Source organism: Palaemon carinicauda, chromosome 31, assembly GCF_036898095.1.
Source record: "Palaemon carinicauda isolate YSFRI2023 chromosome 31, ASM3689809v2, whole genome shotgun sequence".
Classification (NCBI taxonomy): domain Eukaryota; kingdom Metazoa; phylum Arthropoda; class Malacostraca; order Decapoda; family Palaemonidae; genus Palaemon; species Palaemon carinicauda.
In genome coordinates this window covers 11,307,419-11,320,835 of record NC_090755.1, presented here as the reverse complement: position 1 = coordinate 11,320,835, position 13,417 = coordinate 11,307,419, and the positions used below count along the sequence as shown (strand labels likewise).

General features: G+C 44.2%; 1 protein-coding gene across 1 annotated transcript in view; it reads left to right on the top strand.

The window, feature by feature from the left end:
• Window positions 1-13,417, top strand: part of LOC137624278 (heterogeneous nuclear ribonucleoprotein U-like protein 1) — a 148,455-nt gene that overhangs the window by 59,763 nt on the left and 75,275 nt on the right. The window contains exon 2 of the mRNA XM_068354820.1: window positions 8,588-9,055. Coding sequence (XP_068210921.1) covers window positions 8,588-9,055 — 468 coding nt within the window. The remainder of the gene's footprint in view (window positions 1-8,587; window positions 9,056-13,417) is intronic.

Sequence of the window (13,417 nt, the reverse complement as noted above, 5' to 3'; positions counted from 1 at the left end):
AGCCATTCGGGATGGTTCTAGTGAGCTTGCGGCTTCTTTCGTGTCCGGGGCCCTCAAGAAGCGAGATCACCTTTGCTCCTTCTTGTCAGCTGGAGTCACCCCATGTCAAAAGTCGGAGCTTATGTTTGCTCCACTCTCGAAGTGTCTCTTCCCTGAAGAGTTGATCAAGGAGATTGCTGCCTCCTTGATCCAGAAAGACACCCATGACCTGGTGGCGTCATCCGCACGCAAAGTCACCCCTTTGCCCTCCGTACCTAGACCCAGGATGGACACTCCAGCGTCAAGGTTCATTCCGCCATTTCGTGGCAGAGCCTCCAGCAGAGGAGGTGCTCGTGCCGGAAGTCAACGTTGGAGCAAGAAGAAGGGTTCCAAGTCCTCTAGAGGCAGAGTCTGACTGCCACCTTCTTCAGACAGCAGTGGGAGCCAGACTCAAGAACTACTGGCAGGCCTGGGAGAACAGGGGCGCAGACGTACAGTCTGTGAAGTTACTCAGGGAGGGGTACAAGATTCCATTCTTGCGCAAGCCCCCTCTAGCAACGACTCCCATCAACCTCTCTCCCAGGTACAGAGAGGAGGACAAGAGGCTAGCTTTACAGCAAGAGGTGTCTCTCTTACTACAAAAGGGAGCGGTAGTCATAGTCCGGGACCATCAATCCCCGGGCTTCTACAACCGCCTCTTCTTAGTGCCGAAGAAGACAGGAGGGTGGAGACCGGTGTTAGACGTCAGTTCTCTGAATGTCTTTGTCACAAAGCAGACGTTCACCATGGAGACGACAAAGTCGGTTCTAGCATCGGTCAGGAAGGAAGACTGGATGGTCTCGTTAGACCTAAAGGACGCTTACTTTCACGTCCCCATCCACCCAGATTCCCAACCTTTTCTAAGGTTCGTTTTCGGGAAGGTTGTATACCAGTTCCAAGCCCTGTGCTTTGGCCTAAGCACGGCACCTCTAGTTTTTACCAAACTGATGAGGAATATTGCCAAATTCCTGCATTTAGCAAACATCAGAGCCTCCCTCTATTTGGACGACTGGCTTTTAAGAGCTGCGTCAAGTCGTCGCTGTCTGGAGAATCTACAGTGGACTCTAGACCTGACCAAGGAATTGGGTCTCCTGGTCAATTTAGAAAAGTCTCAACTCGTCCCATCCCAAACTATAGTTTACCTAGGAATGGAGATTCAGAGTCGAGCTTTTCGGGCTTTTCCGTCGGCCCCCAGAATCAGTCAAGCCCAAGAATGCATCCAGTCCATGCTGAAGAAGGACCGATGTTCAGTCAGACAGTGGATGAGTCTAATAGGGACGCTTTCATCACTGGACCAGTTCATCGCGTTAGGGAGACTCCACCTTCGCCCCCTTCAATTTCACTTAACTGCTCACTGGAGAAAGGACAAGACGCTAGAAGCGGTCTCGGTTCCTATTTCCGAGAAGATGAAGTCGTCACTGACTTGGTGGAAGAACAACATTCTCCTCAGGGAGGGTCTGCCACTGGCTGTTCAGACCCCCGACCACCTTCTCTTCTCGGACGCATCGGACACGGGCTGGGGTGCGACGTTGGACGGTCGGGAATGCTCAGGCACGTGGAATGCGGTTCAAAGCGAGTTGCACATCAACTGCAAGGAGCTACTGGCAGTTCATCTGGCCTTGAGAAGCTTCAAGTCCCTCCTTCTAGGCAAGGTGGTGGAGGTGAACTCCGACAACACCACAGCCCTGGCGTACATCTCCAAGCAAGGAGGGACTCATTCGATGAAGTTGTACGAGATCGCAAGGGACCTCCTCACCTGGTCAAGAGATCGAAACATATCCCTAGTAACGAGGTTCATTCAAGGCGACATGAATGTCATGGCAGACCGCCTCAGCCGGAAGGGTCAAATCATCCCAACAGAGTGGACCCTTCACAAGAATGTATGCAACAAACTATGGGCATTGTGGGGCCAACCCACCATAGATCTGTTCGCAATCTCGATGACCAAGAGGCTCCCAAATTATTGTTCACCGATTCCGAACCCAGCAGCAGTTCACATAGATGCCTTTCTTCTGGATTGGTCCCATCTAGACCTTTATGCGTTCCCCCCGTTCAAGATTGTCAACAGAGTACTGCAGAAGTTCGCCTCTCACGAAGGGACAAGGTTGACGTTGGTTGCTCCCCTCTGGCCCGCGAGAGAATGGTTCACCGAGGTACTGCAATGGCTAGTAGACGTTCCCAGAATACTTCCTCTAAGAGTGGACCTTCTGCGTCAGCCGCATGTAAAGAAGGTACACCCAAGCCTCCACGCTCTTCGTCTGACTGCCTTCAGACTCTCGAAAGACTCTCGAGAGCTAGAGGCTTTTCGAAGGAGGCAGCCAGAGCGATTGCTAGAGCTAGGAGGACATCCACTCTCAAAGTCTACCAGTCGAAGTGGGAAGTCTTCCGAAGTTGGTGCAAGTCCAAATCAGTATCCTCAACCAGTACCTCGGTAACTCAGATAGCTGACTTCCTTTTATACCTAAGGAAGGAAAGATCCCTTTCAGCTCCCACGATCAAGGGTTACAGAAGCATGTTGGCAGCAGTCTTCCGTCACAGAGGCTTAGATCTTTCCAACAACAAAGATCTACAGGACCTCCTTAAGTCTTTTGAGACCTCGAAGGAGCGTCGGTTGGCCACACCAGGTTGGAACTTAGACTTGGTACTAAGATTCCTTATGTCAGCAAGGTTCGAGCCACTTCAATCAGCCTCTTTTAAAGATCTCACTTTGAAAACTCTTTTCCTCGTCTGCTTAGCAACAGCTAAAAGAGTCAGTGAGATACACGCCTTCAGCAGGAACATTGGATTTACATATGAAACGGCTTCATGTTCCTTACAGCTTGGTTTTTTAGCCAAAAACGAACTTCCTTCTCGTCCTTGGCCCAAATCGTTCGATATTCCAAGCCTTGCTAATTTGGTTGGAAATGAACAAGAAAGAGTACTATGCCCGGTAAGAGCTCTTAAGTACTATTTGAAAAGGACTAAGCCATTACGTGGACAATCAGAAGCTTTATGGTGCGCCATTAAGAAACCTTCTTTACCAATGTCGAAGAATGCAGTTTCTTATTATATCAGACTTTTAATTCGAGAAGCTCATTCCCATCTGAATGAGGAGGACCATGCTTTGCTGAAGGTAAGGACACATGAAGTTAGAGCTGTCGCAACTTCAGTGGCCTTCAAACAAAACAGATCTCTGCAGAGTGTAATGGATGCAACCTATTGGAGAAGCAAGTCAGTGTTCGCATCATTTTACCTTAAAGATGTCCAGTCTCTTTACGAGAACTGCTACACCCTGGGACCATTCGTAGCAGCGAGTGCAGTAGTGGGTGAGGGCTCAGCCACTACATTCCCATAATCCCATAACCTTTTTTAATCTTTCTCTTGAAATGCTTTTTATTGTTGTTTTTTGGGTTGTCTGGAAGGCTAAGAAGCCTTTCGCATCCTGGTTGATTTGGCGGGTGGTCAAATTTTTTCTTGAGAAGCGCCTAGATTAGAGGTTGTGATGAGGTCCTTTAGTATGGGTTGCAGCCCTTCATACTTCAGCTCCTAGGAGTCGCTCAGCATCCTGTGAGGATCGCGAGGCTCAGTAAGGAAGACGTACTTAAAAAGGCAGAGTAATTGTTCAAGTCGACTTTCTTACCAGGTACTTATTAATTTTATGTTTGTTATTTTGAATAACTGCTAAAATGAAATACGGAATACTTAGCTCTTAATGTTAACATATATGGTGGTCTCTACCCACCCCCCTGGGTGTGAATCAGCTATATGATCATCGGGTAAGTTTAATATTGAAAAATGTTATTTTCATTAGTAAAATAAATTTTTGAATATACTTACCCGATGATCATAAATTAAAGGACCCACCCTTCCTCCCCAATAGAGACCCAGTGGACCGAGGAGAAAATTGGTTCTGTGTTGACATAGAGTACTTGAGTACCTACTCGACAGATGGCGCTGTTGATGTACACCCCCACCTGTATAGCGATCGCTGGCGTATTCCGCCCGTAGGTTTTTCTGTCGGGCAGCAGAGCTGACAGCTATATGATCATCGGGTAAGTATATTCAAAAATTTATTTTACTAATGAAAATAACATTTTTTACTTCCCCATGGGTAACAATAGCTATAACTGAACGGAGAGCGTTTTCATCAAGATTAAGTTTTGACGTAGATGAAATTGCACCAAATTATTATTATTATTATTATTATTATTATTATTATTATTATTATTATTACTAGCTAAGCTACAACTCTAGTTGGAAAAGCAAGATGCTATAAGCCCAAGGGCTCCAATGGGGAAAAATGGCCCAGTGAGGAAAGGAAATAAATAAATGATGAGAATAAATTAACAATAAATCATTCTAAAAACAGTAACAACATCAAAACAGATATGTCTTATATAAACTATTAACAACGTCAAAAACAGATATGTCCTATATAAACTATTAACAACGTCAAAAACAGATATGTCCTATATAAACTATTAACAACGTCAAAAACAGATATGTCCTATATAAACTATTAACAATGTCAAAAACAGTTATGTCATATATAAACTATAAAAAGACTCATGTCAGCCTGGTCAACATAAAAACATTTGCTCCAACTTTGAACTTTTGAAGTTCTACCGATTCAACTACCCGATTAGGAAGATCATTCCACTACTTGGTCACAGCTGGAATAAAACTTCTAGAATACTGTGTAGTATTGAGCCTAATGATGGAGAAGGCCTGGCTATTAGAATTAACTGCCTGCCTAGTATTACGACCAGGATAGAATTGTCCAGGGAGATCTGAATGTAAAGGATGGTCAGAGTTATGAAAAATCTTATGCAACATGCATAATGAACTAATTGAACGACGGTGCCAAAGATTAATATCTAGATCAGGAATAAGAAATTTAATAGACCGTAAATTTCTGTCCAACAAATTATGATGAGAATCGGCAGCTGAACACCAGACAGGAGAACAATACTCAAAACAAGGTAGAATGAAAGAATTAAAACCCCTTCAGAGTAGATTGATCACCAAAAATCTTGTAAGACTTTCTCAATAAGCCAATTTTTTGTGCAATTGAAGAAGACAGACCTAGTGTGTTTCTCTAAAGTAAATTTGCTGTCGAGAATCACACCTAAAATTTTAAAAGTCATACAAATTTAAAGAAACTTTATCAATACTGAGATCCGGATGTTGAGGAGCCACCATCCTTGACCTACTTACAATCATACTGAGTTTTATTAGGATTCAACTTCATTCCCCATAATTTGCACCATGCACAAATTAAATAGATTTGTACTCCCCTCTTAGAGACATCTTCATGGTAAAGCTGATACTGAACAACATCCAGGAACTTGTGTATAGATATTGGGAAGCTTTAAATTGGTTAGATAAGGCAGGTAATGGAAAACAACACCTGGTAAAAGCGAATGCAAGCAATGCATGCTCAGTAATTCATTTTCAGTCTCCCAGAAGTGAAGAATAGACAATGAAATAGTTTTCACCCTGTAATCAATCAACACACAAAGTTATTATGGCCCAGTTGCCATTATTCTTATAGGGAGAAATGTCAAACTAGCCAGTACTCATCAATTTCTTATGGAGAATTCAATTTTGTTAGAAATTAACATATCAAAAATTGACCCTTAAAACTGAAAGTCTTTTGAATAACCATGAACATGAGTAATGTAAACATACACAACATTCATTATAGTGTGAGAATTGTTTTGACAGTCCCACAGTATGGTTTTCACTCCGTGTGGAGTTTTATTTTACTGGAAAATACCACAATATAAATCTGAAGGAAAAAGAAGACTTCATGATATTGTTCTTTACAACACATTCACTTATTACTCTATTGAAGCCACGAGAAGTAATATCGGTGCAAGTACAGTACTGTATGTAACCTGATTTCACAGTCCTTTGCAATTCTTAATGTCTTCTTTACCCTTTGTAATTGCCAGAGTGTTATCGCTCACTATTACTATAATTAGGCTAAAATAAATTGCTATTAAAGGTCTGTACACATTGTACTACTGTATTATTTTGGCATATATGAAAAGTAAATAAAACTTTCTGTAGTGTTTTGATTATTCTAGGGAAAATCCTGCCAAATCCGAAAGCAAATGCGAGGAAGAAAAAAATTGTTATTTGGATAAGCAATAAGAAAGCTAACTAGAAATTTTTCATGCAAAAAAACTGGGTAAAACCACAGTACTCCTTTGGAGTAACTGCGTCAGAGGTACCTCTCGGGCTCCGTTTTCTAAACCTTTAATATATTCTGATCATAAACATCATGATTTTTCGCAAGCTCTGACATGCATGAGACAGGTCAACGGCTATGGCGAGGGTCCTTGCCTCCCTCCTAAGCGGAGGGATGCACTCATATATATGTGCTATGCAGTCCAAGAGCCAATAGACTGTGCTTATAGGTTCTGTGGTCTAAGCTAGCTGCTGGTTCCATTGCAAAGATTGACTCGCAGATTTCTGCATGGAAGGACTCTCTCATGGCTTGTCGTTCTACGAAGCATCTTCTCCGCCTTTCGTGAGGTAGAGGAAGAACTGTAACCTGTTGGACAATTTCCCTTCTCTCCCCTCAGACTCGGCAGTGTTGGCTCTGGTGCAAGGCATGAGTTTGGAGAAGCTGGTGGTCCAATCAAGTGTGTTTCTCCCCTACCAATGCTGCAAGCATGGAGGGGATGGTGAAGACTACTCTTTGTGCCTCCTAGATGTACCACTGGTTGGGGATGGTAATCTTTTTAGTCACCTCTGAAGACCTGTCTTTCTCGAAAAGCTAAACGGCTCCAAGAACATATCCTTAATGGCACAAGGACAATGGAGTTCTTGACGCACTGTGGCTAACCGGTGGCCAACTGAGTTCGAAAGAGCCGCAACACTGTCGTCTTGAAGTTTCAAATACCAGGTGGCAAGGAGGAAGATTCTACACCTCTGGAACTCCTCTATCAAGGCCTCATCCTTGTTCCCTCTCGAGGATGTTGAGGCGGTGACCTAGAAGTGGAGAAGTGCAAACCAAGACTTCATTCATTTGGCCTACTTCTTTGGCACCTGCTTTGCCTAATGTTTCTCCAATGGCAAGACATGTCCATAACCCTTTCAAGGACAGCCAGAGGCAGTTCAACCCTAGTAAGGGTAATCCCCAGAGGCTTCCCTTTCAGAGGAAGAAGGCTAAAGGACAAGGGGGGAGACCTGCAGACGTGGTCAATGTCCATGCTAGGGATGGCATTCTCCTCACAGGGCCAATGGTTGAAGAGTGCTTGTAGTAGTGCCAGGAACGGAATCCGAGACAGTTGGTGATCTCCGCATAGGTAAAGTCATCCCATTCACCAGCTCTCCTCCTCCCCTGATTCATTATCCTAAGCGAAGTGATCAGCGAAGGTCTAGCTCTTGAGCAGAAGTCTAGACCATGTTAGATAAGTGTGCTCTCCAGCAGGTCATCAATAAATCTCTAGGCAAAACTTTTACAGTTGACTTTTTCTTATAAAGGGTGCCCCTTGAGGACAAGTAGCATTCGTTCAAGGGACGAGGTTACGTTGTTCATCTAGGATGAATGAAAAAGGAATGACTGACCTTTTCTTCATCTTTCCCTTCCTTGGGGCATAGTAACCCTGTTGGGTAGACTGCTTCAACTGCAGATAAGCCGCATATCGCTTGCAGCTAGGATATATTTCTATATATTCCTTTTTGCATCCCCATTCTCCTTGTAAGGGAGGAGTTGGGACATCGACTCTCGGTATGTACTGTATATTCACAAACCTATGGCAATCACAGTCATATTCTTACACTCATTTCACTTCCAAAGGGGCCATCAACATGCTTGTTGAAAGGCCACTGGTTTACATGTCGGGACCCTCATCCCTCGCATTATCATGCTATAGGATGAAACAATCCCAGATTAAAAAGTTTCGTCCAGTTGAAAGGACTCCCTCCACCGGAGGGCAAGTCTTGTGTAAAGAATGTAAGATTTGTCTTTTGCATTGGAACAAATGACAAATTTGTAAGTAGTTTGTGTTTTTCGTAACTTAAGTATATAAACCTTATAGGGGTGGACAGGGGGTGGGGTTGTTGTTACTTCTCCTCACTACCACTTGTAACAACCAGAATGGTTGTTGAAACCTCAATAAAAGTTTTATAGGTATATGATAGCTTGTGTTGTTATCCCCTCCCATGTAAGGAACTACAAGTTTGTAATGTTAGGAGAAATACAGGTTACTTCTAAATTTATCATTTTATGCTATTCAAGAATTGTTACAACTTTAATTTTTTCATCTACAATACTGTATTTTATTGAACTTTTCTTTCATAGATTTTCTCAATTTAATTTAACTTTAACAAAAAGTTTCACTGTGTTTATCATTTATCAGTAAGACATTATGCTTTAAAGAAAACATGAAAAATATAATACCCTTTTTGTCTATTCTCACTTTATTTAAGACTTCATTTATTTAAAGATGTTTGTCATCTCTATTTACGTATCATGATGTATTCCTGGATTAGAAATTTGCTACTGCTATTGTGTAACTAAAACTTTTTATTTTCTTGTATTTGGAAATTAAATATTTAATTTTTTTTTTTGTAGAAGATGCTGGGGACATTGAGCTTGAGCCAGATCATGACGTGCGAGAGGAAGACGACGAGGATCCCGATTCGGGACACGAGAACGAACCCATCCTCGAGCTAGAGCCTGACCGCGAATTTGAGCATGAAGCAGAGCACGACGAGCCAGCTCTGGAGTTGGAACCCGAAGGCGACCTCGACGCAGAGTCTGAACCAGAACCTGAGCCAGAGCCGGAGCCTAAGCCAGAGCCACAATCGGAACCTTCGCCAAGAGCCAAGTCAACGTCTCCTCCGAGGGAGGATGAACCCTCTGCGAAGGGACTGGGCTCCGATTCGTCTCCTAAGAAAGATGCTGCGGACGGAAATGATCTGGAATCGAGCCGCAGGAAGAGTAGTGGGGATGACGATGCCGTTGTCGTCAAGGAAGAGGCTGAGGAAGATGAATATTACAAAAGGGGTTATGAAGATGCTCCAATGCAAGATATATCTGGTAAGTACAAAAATGTTTTATAGAATTACCAAAAGGCTTACTATTTACATTTCTTTTAATCTAGTGAGGAAAATTTATGAAATATCCCATAGTGTATCTACAGAAGAGATTACCCTTTAAACACCCTGCAAGAATTTATTTTTTCCTACACGAATATAGATCTTTGTCCCTCAATGGAGGATGATTTCAGCAAAGCAGGAAACTGCTCTTAAAATTTTCAATATTAAACTTACCCGATAATCATGTAGCTGTCAACTCCGTTGCCCGACAGAATTCTACGGAAGGGATACGCCAGCGATCGCTATACAAGAGGGGGGTGTACTCACAAGCGCCACCTGTGGCCAGGTACTGCAGTACTTCTTGTTGACACCACTTCAATTTTTCCTCTGTCGTGCCTCCGGCTAGACCTACATGGATACGCTGTTGATTCTGGAGTTTTTTGCTCACGATTTGGTGATGTATTTGCTCTAGAGTTTAGCTTTCGCTATTCAGGAAGTTTTATCATTAGCTTAGCTAGCTTTTGGAATTAATTTGATTAATTATGGTGACGAAGAGAGTATGAACTCTCTTTCACTTTTAAATGGCCGACCCTTCCCTTAGACGGAAGTGTTGGTGTCTAAGAGAGTATAGCCTCTCTTTCTTAATTTTGCTTAACAAAAGTTATAGATTTATTTTATATCTCTCCGCCTTTTATAGGCCTCTTCGATTAACTTCCTTTTATTATAAACTTATTAAAATTAATTTTTATATTTGTTTATATTCGACCTTTCCTAATAGTAGGCGGTCTTTTCTTGGTACCGAAGTTAATTAACATTGAGCCCGTCATTTCGGTTTTACCTGTTAACATATTTTGCTATTTTAATGTTTTTGAAAGAATTTCTTTGATAGTCTCGTACTGTTTTCAAAGTTGAACTAACGTTTTGTTTTGTCTCTGCAGTTGTTGACGTTCAGAACGTTCAACTTGCGCTCTATCGTTACGATAGAGAGAATTTTCACGGTGTCACGTTGCAGTAAGAGTAACCGTTTCTAGCGTTTTGTTCATTCTTTCTTAGCTTAATGGTTTTAATTCTAATAAAGGAACCTTTTATTTGGGAAATATTTCAGTTTTTTTCCCTTAACAATAATATGTTTTACCGATATATATGATTGGGCTCTTCTCTCAGGTTCTAAGTCAAGAGAGAGAGAGAGAGAGAGAGATAGAGACGGAGGGAGAGAGAGCTGGATAAACGTTTCGTTCAAGCGAGTAACGTTGTTATCGTTTTTGCTCTTCTCCCTAGTCTCTTTAGGGGAAGAAGGTAAACGTTTCTAGAGTTTATTCTTGTTCTCAAGCTTTATGCGGTGAGAGATTTTAAACGTAGTTTATTTGATCTAGTGTTTAGTCTCTTTCCAGCCACTGAATTATTTATCTTTCATTAGATTTTTCTGTTACATTGTAATTCTGTTTTCGCAATTACTAACTTTTAAGGAAGGATAGAATTGCGTGTTTCAGGTTCTTACCACTTAAAGTTTCGAGTTCAGTGAAATAAGTGCAAACAGAAAATCTAAAGTGATAAGTGATTAGCGCAAAGTGTGTCAGTGTTGTGCGTAAGGGTACTTCTGTGCGTGCCAGTCGTCCTCCCAGTCCGGGACCTCTTGCAAGCTCCCAAGCCCAGGGGAGAAGCAATGTCGAAGGGCAAAAGGGTTCGGCAGGCCTTGATCGGCGCACAGAAGTATCCTCGGTGGTTGCGGGCGTGTCTAACAGAGACCGTCACTCCCACCCGCAGACGATTGAGCCCGTATTTTGCTCGTCTGCAGAAGAAATGTCAGAGAAAACGCTGGACTCAGGTCTCAAGACCTCTTAAACGTAGAGTCCAGACCTCACTGCCAGGCGTACGAAGAGAGTGCTACAACCTGGATGCAGTCATTGGATTAGCTCTGACTCTCTGCTGTCATCAGGTGACTGCACACCTCCTAAGAGAGGTAAGGCGATGCCTCAACAGACCTCATCTTCTGTTAAGGCTTTGCCTCAACAGACCTTAGCGTCTGCTGACCCCAAAATGACTTTGCTGCAGTCCATGCAGTCTCAGCTTGCGGTCTTAATGCGAGAGTTTCAGGCTGAGAAGGTTACACCTCCTCCTGCGAGCGCTCCGCCTCACCGCAGTTCAGTCTGCCAGGTGTACGAAGTTGAGGTTCCTCAGGCTACCTTACCGCGTTCTGAGTTGCCTGTTTCCAGCGGTGTGCAGCAACCTCAACCTTCCTTAAGACAATCTCAACAATGGGTGCAGGAGTCTTATGCCTTACTTCCTCTTGCGGATAGACCATCGAGGCAACAACCTCTTGAGGTACGACAACCTCTTCCATCCATGAGGCAGCCACCTCAGCTCTCGCTGCAGCGACCTCAACTCTCCTCAAAGCGAGAGCCTCAACTCTTGAGGCTAGCACCTCAGGAACCTCAACTCGCTCCTCAGGAACCTGCTACTGCGCATCCGCAACCCTTGCAGCAAGCGCAACGCTCGAGACAGAAAGCTCATGCTATGAGTCAGCCACCTCAACGCATGCATCTGCCACTTTCTCCTCAACTTGAGCCTCTTCCCATTCAACTTTGAATGGACTATGGATCTGACCAAGGAACTGGGCCTCCTGGTCAATTTTGAGGAGTCTCAACTCATCCCATCCCAGTCCTTTGTCTACCTGGGTATGGATCTTCTGAGTCGAGCTTTTCGGGCTTTTCCGTCGGCCCCAAGGATCTTCCAAGCCCTAGAATGCATCCAAAGCATGCTGAGAAGGAACCGATGCTCAGTCAGGTAGTGGATGAGTCTAACAGGGACACTTTCATCGCTAGCCCTGTTCATCGTGTTAGGGAGACTCCACCTCCCCCCCCCCCTTCAGTATCATCTAGCTGCTCACTGGATAAAGGACATGACGCTAGAGACTGTCTCAGTTCCTGTTTCCGAAGAGAGGAGGTCTTCTCTCGCGTGGTGTAAGAACAGCTTTCTTCTCAGGAAGTCTACCTTTGGCTGTTCAGAAACCCGACCGCCGTCTCCTCTCGGACGCATCAGACACGGGCTGGGGTGCGACTTTGGACGGACAGGAATGCTCGGGATCATGGAATCAGGAGCAAAGGACACTTCACATCAATTGCAAGGAGTTGTTGGCGGTTCTTCTGGCCTTGATAAACTTCAAGTCCCTCCAGCTTAACAAGGTGGTGGAGGTGGACTCTGACAACACCACAGCCCTGGCTTACATCTTCAAGCAGGGAGGGACTCTTTCGTGAAGTTGTTCTAGATCGCAAGGGACCTCCTCATCTGGTCAAAAGATCGAAAGCTCACGCTGCTAACGAGGTTCATTCAAGGCGGTATGAATGTCATGGCAAATCGCCTCAGCCGGAAGGGTCAGGTCATCCCCACAGGTGGACCCTTCACAAGAATGTTTGCAGCAGACTTTGGGCCCTGTGGGGTCAGCCAACCATAGATCTGTTCGCTACCTCGATAACCTAGAGACTCCTGTTGTATTGTTCTCCGATTCCAGACCCAGCAGCAGTTCACGTGGATGCTTTTCTGCTGGATTGGTCCCATCTCGACCTGTATGCATTCCCGCCGTTCAAGATTGTCAACAGGGTACTTCAGAAGTTCTCCTCTCGCAAAGGGACACGGCTGACGTTGGTTGGCTCCGCTCTGGCCCGCGAGAGAATGGTTCATAGAGGTACTGCAATGGCTGGTCGACATTCCCAGGACTCTTCCCCTAGGAGTGAACCTTCTACGTCAACCTCACGTAAAGAAGGTACACCCAAACCTCCACGCTCTTCGTCTGACTGCCTTCAGACTTTCGAAAGGCTCTCAAGAGCTAGGGGCTTTTCGAAGGAGGCAGCCAGAGCGATTGCCAGAGCAAGGAGAACATCCACTCTCAGAATCTATCAGTCTCAAGGGGAAGTCTTCCGTAGCTGGTACAAGACCAATGCATTTTCCTCAACCAGTACCACTGTAACCCAGTTTGCTGACTTCCTGTTACATCTAAGGAAAGTAAGATCCCTTTCAGCTCCTACGATCAAGGGTTACAGAAATATGTTGGCAGCGGTTTTCCGCCACAGAGGCTTGGATCTTTCCACCAACAAAGATCTACAGGACCTCCCTAGGTCTTTTGAGACCTCAAAGGAACGTCGGTTGTCCACTCCAGGCTGGAATCTAGACGTGGTCCTAAGGTTCCTTATGTCATCAAGATTTGAACCTCTCCAATCAGCCTCTTTTTAGGACCTCACATTAAAAACTCTTTTCCTCGTGTGCTTGACAACAGCTAAAAGAGTAAGTGAGATCCACGCCTTCAGCAGGATCTTTGTTTTCACATCTGAAACGGCTACATGTTCCTTGCAGCTCGGTTTTTGCTAAA